Below are 15,808 nucleotides of genomic sequence, written 5' to 3'. Positions count from 1 at the left end.
TAGAGGAACACTGTGCGTGTGGATTGCCCGTACAGCCAGAAAAAAACATTGTTACTAAACAGGGCCCTTATCCTTCTTACTTTTTGTAAGTTTATGCATGAATATACATGTGTATTAAGAAACGGCTTTTGTAAATATTTGTTCCAATATTGTACCTATTTAAAACTATATGCTTTTATTTCTAGGCCACCAGCTCTTTGTTATGTTTTGATATGTTATTTATTTGTGTTATTAATGTCGGAAAATAGCTTTTTGAGTTAATGTTTCTTGCTAGCATATTCCCGACTTTTAATAAAGATTCTTGTATCATCTTGACTCTCTATTGCGTAGTTATTATATTAGGCTACGTGGATTTCTCAAAAGGTTTTGACTATTTCCTAGATTGTTTCCTTTAAATAAATATGTTGTAAGAAAAGTGTAGTTTAGTTCTAGAAGGTTATATTATGCAAGCATGTCGCTAGACAGATATGTAATAGCACGTAAAAGTTTGTTCTTCGAGAGACGCAACCTTGGAACTTCGCGAGGTAAAACCTCACAAAGCTATACTCGTCCACTAGTCTGAAACAGAGTAAAATGGTTTCGCCAACACACATCGTTTATGAAGGACTTTATAGCTCCTATTCAACCAGCAAACTATAATGGAATTCATTACTAGAATAGTATACAAGTGTATCTGGTATGGTAAAATAACAAATTGCCTTTTGTAATACATTTTAACCTGTCTTACAGCTCAAATCTTAATTACACTTTTATTAACACATGCTTATTCTGATTCTGCATCACACAAAAACTGCATAAAACTTCCTCGCCCAACATAAAAGGTGTTTAAACATAAAAAAATCGGCCGTATATATGCCCATGTTAGTGCACATTACCGTCGAAAAGAAAAAAAATATGCAAACATCAATGAAAAATAGCTAGAATAGGTACAACAATGTTGCACTTTGACAAAAAAAACACAGTATCAAGTCACGCAAGTTTCTATTTTCACTTTGTAAATAAGCAATCGTTCAGCTTATACATTCAATAACCTTTTTGTTAATGTCTCTAAAAACAAAGGTTAAAAAACTTTCACCTGAAGCTTACACGTGTGGCCTCCTGGTAGGCGTATTTATATTACGATAAAACTTACTTACCAGGTGAAAATATCCTCTCTAAACACCAAAATATCTTCGAACACTGTCATTTTATCCACATCACACATTTCCCTCACTTAAAATTCGGAAAACACAAAACACGCTGGACCCTCCTGGTTTTGAACGTTCAAAATAACCTTTGTGACGTATAAATGCGGTGAACATCAAATAGACTACAGTTATTGAATTACCATATGGTAGACCATTTTCAAGAAGTGCATTCTGGTATTATCGTTGTGAAAATTTAGATGTTGTAAGCAGGTTTACCAATGTCGGTGTTATCCTAACGAGGCCGCCGTTTTTACTACAGATTGCACGGGAGCAAACTATTGAACCGACAAGAAGTTTGAAATATACAGTGTGTGTTTTCCATGTGAGTAGTAATTCATCACGTGGTATACACTGCTGCCATATTTGACTTAGAAATTCTGGATAATAAAAGCGGTGAAATAGTCGAGCGCATGCCCTTGGTATTACTGTAATTGTATTTATTTAGCTCGTTCTTATAAGTGTAAACATAATTTGTCCATGATTTATAGCAACTGTCTCATTTACAAAATGATAAATACACTTAGGATCCGGTTTGTATGTATGACTGTAAACAATTAAATTGCAAGAAAATCCATTACATCAAAATGATTAGATTCATCACATAATTAGTTGTGCGATAAACCACAGAATAATGGGGAAAAACAAATGACGACACAAACAAATGTTTAGAATCAAAGATTAATCTCAATTTATTCATGTTTCTTAGGCCACCAATAATGTGTGTTTGCAATTGACGTTTTTTTTTTCATTGTCTGGAAGGGAGATCGTTCGGAAGCCAAAACTACATCTAAGTATGAAACAACTAATTTCAGTTTTATTCTTATTGTATTTAGTAATTAAGCTATTCACTGAAAGCAACGGCAAGCGCAACCGTGATTGTAAACAGTCCCATAGCACCGGCTTAATAAGAGGAATTAATTGTTATGAACCATACGAACGTAAGCAATGATCGTGAGACACACGAGAATAACACACACACACACACACACTGTGGACGAAGTGCATGGCGTTACAGAGCATGCGTAAGATATGTCTTATCGTTTGTTTCCATTCACACAATCATAACAAAGCGGTCATTTCCGGCAAGCTTCGATACTGTCAATTTTGTTGGATAATGGCCGAGGTTTTCCGATTGCTATTCACAGACTAAGAGGTTATGTATAACCCCTCTTACTAGTTCACTGTATTCTTGTGGCGGATCCGTGGTCTAGTGGTAACACACATGACTGTCAATCCTGGGGACGCGAATTCGATTCCCCGCCGCACCACTCTTCCGTGAGAGACGTTAAATGGATGGTCTATTGTGACAATGCTATATACACTGATGCACGATAAAGTACCAGGGTACCTACTATTCTAAAAAAAACAAAAACGAAATGACTAAAACATTTATCGGAACACTCACCGAATGGGCAAGTCCGAATGCGATTATCATAAGATAAGCTTAAATTTCACCAACACTGTATTCAGGGGCTTTTCATGGGTTACGCAGGAGGTGGTACGTGTTAGGCGTTTTCATTCTCCCAACAGTTAATTTGGTATTGTTTATTTTTCTTGTTATAATCAGGATTAGGACAGAATATGAGGGGGTGAGGGGATTACACACTGAGACAATGGTTAAAAGCAAGAACTGAGGAGATTATGTGTGTCGGTCGGGATACAGCAAACAAACAATTTTAAGGGTGAACCTAATAAATGTTTAGGTTCCATAAGGGAAACTTATATGCGAACATTGAGTTAATAAACATATTTCATTGACATATACAGACATTTTGTTTGGATGTCGTCTCTCCTTCATCTTATTTGCGATAAAGCATACATTAAGCATTACTTTTAGTTCATGAACAGTTATCCGAGATGTGTCATAGTTATTTATTGTTGTGGATCTCAGTGGTACCTTTATGGATACATGGTAAGATGTTGTGTCTGTTTATGTTGTGCGTACTTACATTATTGTCAATACGAAACATCTATCAAGGTTTTAAGAACGTGAGAGTCTTATTACCGTTCGAGTAATCGTAATGTCCGTACTACAGTTTTGATGTAATCACATATAAAACATTTATAAATATATATATCAAGTTAAAAAAATAATAAATAATGCAAATATTCAAAAGAAAATCACCTGCGGAAACAGGAATTGAAACAGGGCTGGTATTCAATATTGGTCTTAATTGGATCTAAGAACGATGTAGCTAATCGGATTACTTGTTATTTATAACTGACCAATAGAATAACTGCAGTCAATGATGTATGGCCCTAAGATAAACTTAAGTTGCACATTGAATACCACCACAGGATGCCCCACAAGCTTTGACACCGTTATGTAATTATAAGGCGACGAAGTTAGGTTTATAAGGCGACTGTTTAAGTTAGGTTAAATTGTACTTTAAAGGGACTCGCTCGTGTTTTTGTAGCATGCCCTTTTTTGTATGACAAAATAAATCGTGACAAAACATGAGTTAAAACTAAGATACGAAAACTTTTTAATCCTTCAGCAAATGTTGATATTTGCTGAAATATCGTCTTTGAACACTACACATATCATTAGCATTAATAATGGCTTTGAGTGATTCCTTGTTACGTGATTGATTAATTGACGTTATCACGTGATGCTATCAGTGTATTGTTAAAGGGTAAAATTATTCGTAAATTTTGTGAGCAACTTATTGCGCTGTAATACTAATGAAAATCATTAGAACAAAACATATTATAGTATATTACCTGTAGGGTTGGTGGTCGTAGCTTCTGCCAAGTGAGTGACTCGTGAACAGGTCCTGCGATATTTATTTCGTTACAATAATAATTCAGCCTATTAAACATTGTAAACGTATGTAGCTACTACTTAGGGTTGGTGATCCAGTCGGTTTCATCTTCAGGCCTGGTTATAGAAGATTTTGTTTTGTCGGGGCCTGGGTTGCCAAGTGCAGGATTATTGATGGCGAAGGTTAACGGTACATATGGTGCTGTCCGCTACAATTCACGCTTCCAAAGGAAGGACGCTCTCGACGACCTAGTTTGTCGAACATTTGGATACGTGTAAGTTGAGGCTATTTGTATGAACTGCTTCTCCCGCGGACTAATAGAGACTCTCTCGAATTGTTAGGTTGTTGTGAATTTGTCGAAACGGGTCTGATATTTCTAACTAACACATTCCGCTACCACCACGATATATTTGCAATGGACGACTTAGGTTAAAGGCCTAGTTTAAGGAATGTTGGGCATGATAATCCCATCCTGGGTATCTCCTGCTAATTGCACTGGTGTCACAGTAGGGGCCAATTTCCTGTATATTCGTCTATTGGCTGAGGACCATTTGGGGTCCATTCATAAAATAAAACCTCCAAAACTCACGATTCTCAGATCGGAGATCTGATCAGAGGGATCAAGGCAAGTAGATTAAGACCAATACACAGAGGTCTTTTACTGTACACAGTAATTTTTTTGCGGGGTGGGCACTTATAGACGCTTAAACTAGGCCTTTAAGGATTATTGGGATATTCGTAGAAAGTATTTCGTCAGGCGGGGCTTCTTTCCCTTGTAACATCTACCGCTACCTCATGCGGATCGTAAGGATATTTGTAAGTAGGTTAACACCGGCAACTTAATTTAAAAGGTGGACTACATAGCTGACATATGGTTGTGAAAAATGTCAATTCTATTAAAAGTTTAGTACTTACATTGAACGATAATTGTGTTTATCTTGCTTTACAGTGATACAGTTCCATAAAATCATAAACTTGCTTAACTACGCCTAATACTAACACTTATTACTTCCCAGAAATGAGTCGGTGGTGCATCCCCCACACTGGCCACAGTTATATACCACAGAGGCGGCCCTGAGCATCAATGGATGCCCGGACAGTCTGTCGTCACTGTACGAACTCAACACTTCCTGTAAAATCATTCCTGGAACGTTTCCGTATGCCCTAGACAACTTATTCAAGATCGTTAGCTGTATCCGTAAGTAATCTGTTCTGTCAGCTTAATTATTATAACTTTTCAAGACACTACTTGTAGAAACTGCATTGACAGTCTCGACATTGGAATCAGGAGGTGTCGTAGCAGTATGGTTTCATGATCTGTTTAAGCAATGCCTTAAGCTAGCCTTAACTTTTAAAGCTGCACTCTCACAGATTGAACGTTTTGACAACTTTTTTTATTATTTTTTGTCTTGGAACGAGCCAATGTTTGCGAAAATGCATGAAAACCAGTTATATAAGACTGCTGACAAAAATTAAGGTCACAGATTTTTATATTTAAGTTTAAAATTTGATGTTTTATGCATTATTTCTTAAACCATTAGTAAAAGCTTAAGCCATAAAACATTAATTTTCGAACGGATATATGAAAATCTGCGATCTGATCATTTGACAGCAATCTTTTATTATAGGTTTGCAGATATTTACGCAAAAAAATTCTCTTTCAAAGACAAAAAAATGTTGTAGAAACGGTATATCTGTGAGAGTGCAGCTAAAAGTCTTATTTAATTTCAAGCTGAAAAAAGTCCGATTAATTCACTATCCAATAGGGATATCTGACTTAACACTCTTCATTGAATGTGTGCTTTGGTGGTGGTATGTAAGCTTATTTATACTCGCACTCGGGCAAGGCCCATTCGACTAGCGCTCCGATAAGCTTGTTAGTCATTTTAGATTTTTGAAGCATAGTGCACAGACATAATGTAACCCAGGTAAGAGCTACCCTGGTTCTTTTACGTGCACCAGTGTATAACACTGTCACACGGGACCCCCATTTAACGTCACTATTACAATTAGAATTATTTTAGTGGTGCAGGGGAAATCGAACCTGCGACCCCTGGATTGACAGTCAGGTGTGTTACCACTAGACCACGGTTCCACCACATGTGTGTTTTCGGAGACCTTCAACTTATGTAAAGGGCCGATAGGAATACCAATGTTACTTGCATTAAAGTGACATTCTTTTAAATTTTAAGTGATAAACCTTCAACTTATGTAAAGGGCGATAGGAATTCTACTGGCACGTGCTTTTAATAACGAGAAAGGTTGCGAAATACTTTAGTACGTTAACGCTCTTGTATATGTAGACGTAGAATTACATGTCCCAGTTACAGTTTGATTCAGTTTGTTTACGAACGTCATTCGTCATTCGTAAGGTGTAGGCTCAATGACACTAACAAAAACGTTTTCCGAACGGCCCGTCACCATTCAAAGACCGGCAGTTGGCAGGATTGTTCGGTCAGCCTCAGACTGTTTATGGGCAGTACTGTGAGGATAAGGCGACAAATCCTCACATGTGCGTATTCATTATATCTATATGGAAAACGTTTAAACTATCCTCAATCGAAGGCCGACTGGAGGGAACTGTTCGGTCAGCTTTAGACTTTTTGTCCAGTGCTGTAAAGACAATGCGGCAAGTCGTCACATTCTCGTACTTATTATGTTTTTGTCGACAGCGTTTAAACTCGTAGACACGGTCCGTCCTCACTGGAGACGCGACTGAAAGTTGGACTGTTTGGTGAGCTCATCGTCTGTGGTTGGGGCTGTGATGACAAAGCGGCAAGTCGTCACATGCGCGTAATTATTATGTTTATATCGACAGCATAAATATTAGTGGACGGTCCGTCCCAACTTGAGAGTCGACTGGAGGCGGGACTGTTTGGTATGCATGCCGTTTGTGGGCGGAGATGTGATGACAAAGCGGTAAGTCGTCACATGCCCATAACTATACCGACTCCGTGGCCTAGTGGTGATGGCGTCCGCCTACGGAGCGGGAGGTCGTTGGTTCGTTCCCGGGCCGCGTCATACCGAAAGACGTTAAAAGTTAGTACAAGTAGCTCCATTGCCTGGCGCTTGGCAATTAAAGCTGCACTCTCACAGATTGAACGTTTTGACATTTTTTTTTAATTTTTGCCTTGGAACGAGCCATTTTTGCGAAAATCCATGGAAACCAGTTATAAAAGACTGCTGACAAAAAATAGATTGCAGATTTTTATATTTAAGTTCAAAAATTGATATTTTATGCATTTTAGTAGTAACGTTAGTAACGGTTTAAGCCATAAAACATTAATTTTCGAACGGAAATATGAAAATCTACGATCTGATTTTTTGTCAGCAATCTTATATCATTGGTTTGCAGATATTTACGCAATATTTTTCTCTTTCCAAGACAAAAAATAAAAAAAAAGTTGTTGAAAAAAAGTTGGTCAATCTGTGAGAGTGCAGCTTTAAAGGGTAATGCTTGGAAAAATGGTGTACTCAGTACTGGTTCAACCCAGGAAAGTTGTATCCCGTGTGTCGGTGCTTTACACCGAGCACGTTTAAGAACCAAGAGGTCTCTTCGCAAAGACCTAGCGTATCGCACCCGGATCACTTGTATCTCACTCTGTTTCTTCAAGTCTTCCAATGTCTGGATTTGACTGCGAATTGCTGTCACTTCTATCTCATGTCACTTATGGCATTTAAACATGATTTAAGTCGTGATGGCGTCACGGCGGGGTCAAGCCATAATGCAGCCAATGGGCGCGGGCAGACCTTAATAAACTCAATTAAACGAAAATGCCCATAAACATTATGTTTATATCGACAGCGTTAGTATTAGTGGACGGTCCGTCCCCACTTGAGGGCCGGCTGGAGGCGGGATTGTTTGGTCAGCTTCAAACTGTTTGTGGGCATGGCTTCGATGGCAAGGCGGCAAATGTTACGTGCACGTCACTAGGGTACAGGTTCGTTCAGCAATTTTCTTGAGTACGCTAAACAAAGTTAGACTAAGGGAAATAATGGATTTTTTTTCTTGAACGATTCTGAAAATAAACGAAGAGGAAGCGCGTTTTTGTTATTTTATTTTACTCTTAATTATCATAAAGAAAATATTTATCAACAAGTTGCCATCTTCTTGATAAAAGTTAAGTTATAATATCACAAATTAATCTAACGCATACATTTCACAGCGCTCGCTTGCAATAGTCGCATCACATCTTAAAAAATAATAAACATTTAGAAAAGATTTTGGCTAAACGCAAAACAAAAAAAAAAGATATTTAAAAAACAAATGGCGGCAGGTGTTAACCTTACAAAACACAAATTAAACATTTGTTTTTTGGCCTTATTTTGTAGTGTAATTATTTGGTGCAATTCGCTTTCCATCACGAATGCGATTTTTTATTAAAAAAAATTAAGGCTGCCGGCCCAAAATACAAACAGCGCAATGATACTGATAAATAAAACATGCTCATCCAAGATAGTTGTAAATATACAGTATAAGAGCAATTAACATTGCAATACACAGTAGGCAATTTTAAGAAAAAATGGTGGTAGAAAATACTACCATCAGGTCAATATAATACTCGGCAATTACACAGAATATTTATTTTTTTTGAAAAATTGTGATAAACACATTAAGCAAATCGCCATATAAACTGAAACAATAAGTTTTCTATGGTGTTTTTGTTGATACCAAATTAATTTCATTTTTGGTTTCAATGGTTTCGGCGGTTTGGAAGCATGTTTCAAAAGTTTTGCTCAAAGTTTTGTGTACAACGTGATGGAGCATTTGCATGTAACCATCATTTATGAATTCCTTCTAAACACTGATACTGCAGATGGTCTATTTTTAACTAAATGAAATATTTAACACACTTGTTGGATCACCGTCCGCCATGTTGCTTACTAGTGAACTAGTTTTCGGATGGAACGAACCGACGAAACCAGCTGCGGAGGGGTTCCGATACTTTCAAAAAATTTAAAACCTGTTTCAGTTTTCGTAAAACAAACGATAAGACTGTTTTTTATTTTATTTGAAACTGTCTCAACAAATACACAATTCGTGAAACCAAAATAAAACCACAACTCGTTTATTACCAACCAAAACGCCCCAATTCAGACCTTTAATAAACTTGTCTTTCAATTTCACGTTTTTGAATAGCGTTAGTAACGCATTTTCGATTCTTTAAAGTTCTTTTATTTTGTTTTGTATGGCTATTCTATAGCGGGATGCGCACCTTTCGGACCACAACAGAGAATGTGCCCGGTAAGCTACCCCTGTATACTCGCAACATCCAGTGCACGGGCAACGAGCCCTCACTCGAGATGTGCCGTCACACCGGAGATCCTGCCGCGCCATGCACTCGAACAGGCGTTGTGAGTGTTGCATGCCATGGTAAGTGAATTTGTGCTTGGTTACCAATGTTAACCAATCTTCTACGCAGTGATCGTCCTTCACTATGTCAATGTTAGCTATTCTCCTACGCAGTGATCTCCCTTTACAATGTCAATTTTAATTGATCTTCTACGCAGTGATCTCCCTTTACTAGGTCAATGTTAACCAATGTCCTACGCAGTTATCTCCCTTTACAAGGGGAAGAAATAGCTAGATTTTAGCTATTGACTTTAGAGGAAAATCATTTTATTTCATATCATTGTCTGATTGTTTTGAATATTTTTTTGCGTAGTTCCATTAAATTTTAACCCATGTCTATTGCCATAGGTATATTATAGACAGGATTGCGGTGAGTTTTAAGTGATAGTTAAACAAAATATAAAATTGTAACTGAATTTATCAACATTGAAAGGGTATTTAAATCTTTGAACGCGTGTTTGATGTATTTAAGTACACATTCTTAAGAACACAGAAATAGTTTTTGTCGGCCGGTTTCGCTATCAGGTAATTTGGGAAATAAGAAGCATTCAAGGGCGCTAACACGTATAAATGTATTAGCTACAGATTCTTACAGATAATTTTTTGATTCGTAAATATAAACAATATACTCTCGGCTGTTTTATATGCTTTGCGTTTTAAGTTGATCTGTTTTTCGAAGACAAAATGTCGACCTATTATCATTGTCTTAGTGTCGCCGTCATCGTCGATGTCGCTACGGTGCATTTTTAACCTTAGCAATTACTCCAAACCCGTTCCAGATATGCAAATCAGACTTAATTAAATAGTGAGAGAAACAATACGCACATTAATGCAAGAGCCATAATACTGGTTTTAATAGTTGTCCACTTTGGGTATAGGAGTAAAACTTTCAAAGACGAGCGTTGGCGTTCTCTTCTTGGCGCTCTTGCACTATTATAGATATTTTTATGGCTGAATATATACTTTGCTTGTGACCCTTCCCCCACTCTCTTTATCATTTAACAGGAGGACCATTGAAGTTGGAGCCAGTTATGGGCAATCGGTCATACGAGGGTATATTGGTGGGTTACCATGACAACCTTTGGTACGACGTCATTGGTCAGGTCTCGGAAACAACGGCAAAGACCTTTTGCTCCATTCTTGGATATGGGTATTAAATTTTATAAGAGAATGATTTATGAGTATAAAACTAAACGACGGAAAAATCGACCACACATATAAATTGCATCATACTTATAGATGATATTTGCATATGTATAAAAACAACATATTTTTCGGAATAAACATTACATACCGTTTATTAGAAAAATGGTTATTCTGTTCTTCAATTTTCAAACGTTTTCTTGAAAACTAAAATAAGCCAAATGTTCAAACATTTGCTTTCGAGCATTATTATTTGTCAACAACCAAGCGTGGTCTTTACTCTTTGTCTGGAAAACGACCCGTCTTCGAGCTAATCAGTCTGATCTCTGATAGTCATGTGTGATCAAATACACATGTGCCATGTACTGATAATTACTCTCATTCGGAACTCCTCGGTCATTTTATCGAAAACAACCTCGGATGTATGCCGGTACATCTGTTGAAGTAGTTCGTAAAATTTTGAATAATATCATTCATTAAATGTAGTGTTTAAGAGTTGTATTTATTGTTCTCAGTTTAAATTGATTGCCAGTAAAGTGTTTTATTGCAAACATAATTAAGATTCCCAAGAGTTAGGTCATAAAGTTTAACTGCTAAATAAGATTACTACGCGATCTATTTGCACCGGACTTAAACGTACCACTTTTTGAGTATGTAAACCGTCCAAATACATCCGAGGTTGTTTTTGAAAAAAATGGCCGAGGAGCTCCGAATGAATTACTCTGTGCTATAAAATATTGTTTCCAGTCATGTCGGATTCAGCACTAGCGCACGTCTTGTCAAAAAAATGGAATACTACAAACTGGATGTTGTATGTCATGGTCAGGAGACCTACATAGAGGAGTGTCAGGGCGAGCTCAAGTACTGCTTGGACCAGAGATATTGGGAGTATTTCAAATACGACAAGTTAATCCATGTGGTTCTTTTTTGCTCAGGTATAGAAAAACAAGAAACTATTTTGCGTAATCTTAAATAGAAATTATTGCTAATTGATTATATTTTCAAGAGACACCTATTTGGTGCCTCACCGCTCAAAATATGAATCATCCAATACATTTTATTTGCTGTTTACTTTAAGTCACCGCACTATGCTAGTACAAATTTTGATTGGTCTAAAATCTAGGTCAAAATCAATCATGTACAGCTATGCCGTATAGACCAGTATTCAGTAGGCGAACAAGTTCCATGAAGAAATGTAAAAAAAATCGAAATAGATTTTTCATAATGATGATAAAACCAGAGTTCTTTTAATAGGCCTCGACACAAGAATACAAATCTTACAAAATACGAAAATGTAAATGGCAGATTAATTGAAACTAGACCGGCCCATCCATGACAGTATAGTTAGGTGTATTGATCGTGGATGAGTCGCTCTATATAATGTACAACAAAACTAGACGGTGAAGGCAGACTCTTTTTTAGACTGTGAAGAAGTCTTTACACTACATTATTATTTCGGTTTAATACAAGGCTAGAAATCACAATCAGCATCAGTCAATGATTTAAGAATCTATTTTAAGTCACCTGCATACACCTGTTTATGCGTCTATTAATTAAAGAATACGTTTTAAGCTTCATTGACCAACACGTCATGTTTCTACAATGGAAGGTAGAGCGGCGTTCATATACAAGTACGTTTAATGTCTCGTTCAGTGTCTTTTGTGCCCAAGCCATGTGCCTCTACACAGGTTTTTGTTTTAATGTTTACTACTGGGATTGTCCCTGTAGTTTTAATGTACGATTAAAGGGACTAGACACCAGATGATACCATTGCAAGAAAAAAAAAGAAAATTGTCAAAACTGGATTACATAAAATTGATATCGTTGTGTAGAACGCATTGAATCTTACTGACTGATTACACATTACTTACGACATTTATATTTTTCCAGGATTTTACGTATTTTTCCACTTCGAATTTTACTGGGTTTGTCTATCAAGTAAGTCCCAGCCAATTTTAAAAAAGTGTGTATATATGTAATTGTACTAATCACGTGACTTTAAGATGCTCAATGTACACACTATAAACTAGGGAACTGTTATGCTCTATTTTTAAACGGGTCAACTCAGCTGAGACAGCGACAAATCATTATTTGAATCGTGTATTTGATCGGCCTAATACAAATGCGTATGGATAAGTCTAGGAATACTGTATTAGCCGATTTGGAGGCCATCTGGTGGACAGTCCCTTTAAGCCTTGTTCCGATTAATTTGACGTTTATCTAAGTCGTAAACTTGCCTCGATTTGTCACCTAACTGTCGCACTATCCTCTATTTAAGTAATACTTATTTTAGACTACAAACTGGATAATATCAGCCTATCTGCATCAGGCGTTTTACAAATAGACGTAAACAGCCAGATATGGGCGGTGTGTGCCGTAAACTTCACCATTGAAACAGCCAATAACATCTGCACTGTGCTTGGGTTTAGGTATGTTTAAGTTTTTATAAATTCGCAGCTTATTTTAAGTTCGTTTTGTTTGGAACGTTTAAATAAATCATATTGTTATTATTTTATTTCGATATTTAAACTGTTACAATGGTGTTTCTCATAGTGTAGAACAAATGTTTGTTGAGGCATGATGCACGATGGAAATTTCCCTTTTAAGATTTCAAGTTTGTTTCGTGGGAATTAAAATATGTTTTGCAGAGAAACTAAAAGCTCTGGAATGATGACGGCCATAGAGGAACCGGATATGGAAATCCTAGGATCTATCTATTGTGAGCCGAATGCAAGGAGCGTTGTCGACTGTCACATCAAACATCAGTTTCACAATCGCCTGTACAGCCCATCGAAAGCGTGTAAAGACTACGTTGTGTTGACATGCAACTGACGCTACGCAATATTCACAATTGCCATGCCCGCATGACTTGGACAAGACGGCTGATTAAAACTGAAATATTTAATATTTTGAAATCATACAACTGTACAAACTTATACTTGGGTAACTGTTATATCTTAAAATAAATGCTACGGTCTAAGCAAAAAAATCTATTAAGTATAAGAAAGATTCATATCATGTGCTAAAGTAACATATATAAACCTATATGATAAGTTACGGGATTATTAGTTAACCCGATATGGGATATAAGCGGTAGAAGAAACCATATCGGAAGAGAGCGAAGCTCGAACCCGATTATGGTTAGTGTTTCCCCCTAGCTCCGTAACATAATCATCGCTTCGACAAGCTGTTCAAGACGCCAACACAGATTGGGGAAATGTTTCATTTTTTCATCGGAATCGGAAAATAGACACCATTTTGGTACGATAAAAAGATAGGTGAATAAATATAAATAAAAAAAATATGGGGTCACTCCGTGACCGGTTCTGGACCAATTGCTTTGCTTCATTCATGTTGGAGGTGGGATAAATGGATTGACTCATTGAAAGGGCAATGTTCCAAGTCCTAACCTTCGACAGCCAAAGTCAATTCTAGGTCATGATTGGAATAGCGAATATAAATCAAGATAATGTCATGTTCATTTATCAATTTTATACTGCGTAGGCAATTCTTTACGTAGGGAACTTAATTGTATGCCGTCTAGATGATAACTGTAATTGCTTCTATTTCCAGGGACCGTATTGAATAAGCAACTTAGATATAACTTAAATATAAGATAAGATGAGATAAGATAAATTTTATTCCAATCATGGGTAATGTTATATGACATATAAATTACAGATTACATAATGAAAAAAATAAATTGAAACAGTAAGGCAACATATTTAGTAAATGCAAATAAGGCTTCATTTTGATTTTTTTTTAACACAAATAACATAAACTTATTTGGAAAATTAATAAGCATGTTTCCCATTTCCTTTTTATGCCTTAAAGTAATGTAAATGTACTATTTAAATCCAGAGTTGATGTTTATATGTGATTATAACTTACAAATAGGAATCATGTTTATAATGAACCACAAATAAGTATTTATAAAACATTCAACAGGAGACAACAGGAAAAAGAAGGATTTCATTCATAAATTGACAATCATTATTAAGTCACTACTGATAACCTCCCAAATGAGTATAATCAGATATCTATAATGCACAATGTTATTGATCAACTAAAATATGGCATAATTTTGTGAAATGTACATTGTAATTATGTCATTTCACCAAACATGATGGTCTTATTTGGAAACATTTATATACATAGTTGCCTAAATTTAATATCACATATTTACTTTCATTACTGAAGAGCAAAATAAACTTGTTATTTTTTGATAAGGATTTAAAGTTGTTATTTTGACTAACAATACTGTCATAAAATAGTTTTCGCTGCTTATCATAAGCTTTACAGTCGGTAATAAAATGGACTTCATCTTCAACCTCTGTAGAATTACAAATTTTACAATGATGACTATATGTACGTTGGTTTGCTGTAATATGCTTGTATCTGCCAACTTCTATTTCTAGCTTATGAGAGCTTACTCTTAAGTTTGAGAAACATGTTCTAACATCATGGGTTTTAATAAGACTTCAGTATGATTCTCTGCAAAAAATGGTTTTAAATAAGGAATATGTTCTCAGTTTGCTTGATTCAGCCAATATTTTTATAAAATTTTGTTTAAACAGAGATACAAGTTTTCGTTTTACAATCTTGGGCAAATGTTTATTATACATAGATGTATGCGGTTTTTGAAGATATTTCAGTAGAAGTTGATAACTAGTTAGATACCCAGCTATTTTTTCTATTTTCATAAAGTAAATTACTTTCTGCAAAAGCGCTGTCTGTATCTGCAGATAACAATCGATAATAATACTTGACTGTACTTATGATTATATCAATAAACAATGGGAAATGCCCTATATCACCAACAACTGCAGCGTTTGTTGCCTTTTTGTGAAGACCAAGATTATAAACTTGGCCTGTATATTGAGCTCACGAATGGACTGAATGGAATCACTGAGGCATGGATAAGGAAAAGATATTGATATTGAATTCTGGCCGAAGCCCCTTAGAGAAATATCGGTGCAATCCGAGGGTTGTTCTTCGCTGGCTCGTGTGTTTCTTTTAATCTAATCATACTCCCAGAAAATAAATCATACTTTCAAAGTCCAACTTTATTTTTAACCAAGAAGTGAAAGTTCTTCGGGTTGAAAGGCTGATTGAGGGTTTTGAACAATGGTATGGAGAATATTTTCAGAGCTTATATTTTACACGATTCAAATATTATAACTACATACCGGTAAATACTGTGTGCACTAATTCTTTTTAACAGTTTTACCCCCAACCCCCACCCCCCTACACAAAAGAGTGCAAACGATCGTTTACAAAGTTGCGATTGGAAAGTTTTTGCACGTGCGCTCAAAACTTTTATGCTGGCACATCGTAAGGTTACTGCAGTACGTTTTGAG

General features: G+C 36.3%; 1 protein-coding gene across 2 annotated transcripts; it reads left to right on the top strand.

Moving 5' to 3' along the window:
* The first annotated feature begins 2,929 nt into the window (after positions 1-2,929).
* Positions 2,930-15,271, top strand: LOC128219736 (lysyl oxidase homolog 2-like). 2 transcript variants are annotated; one of them, XM_052927689.1, is made up of 9 exons: positions 2,930-3,099; positions 4,067-4,226; positions 4,969-5,150; positions 7,758-7,887; positions 9,157-9,326; positions 10,311-10,455; positions 11,196-11,383; positions 12,742-12,877; positions 13,097-15,271. In XM_052927689.1, exons 1-9 carry the CDS (start codon positions 3,045-3,047, stop codon positions 13,278-13,280), a joined length of 1,350 nt encoding a protein of 449 aa, XP_052783649.1. In that variant the 5' UTR covers positions 2,930-3,044; the 3' UTR covers positions 13,281-15,271. The 2 variants fall into 2 exon arrangements, with proteins under 2 accessions (XP_052783649.1, XP_052783648.1); XM_052927688.1 differs by having other exon boundaries at positions 2,933-3,099; positions 7,758-7,893.
* The last annotated feature ends 537 nt before the right edge of the window (positions 15,272-15,808 follow it).

This window comes from Mya arenaria, chromosome 15, assembly GCF_026914265.1.
Source record: "Mya arenaria isolate MELC-2E11 chromosome 15, ASM2691426v1".
NCBI lineage: Eukaryota > Metazoa > Mollusca > Bivalvia > Myida > Myidae > Mya > Mya arenaria.
The sequence above is the reverse complement of the archived record's forward strand: the minus strand, read 5'-3'. Positions and strand labels throughout refer to the sequence as shown.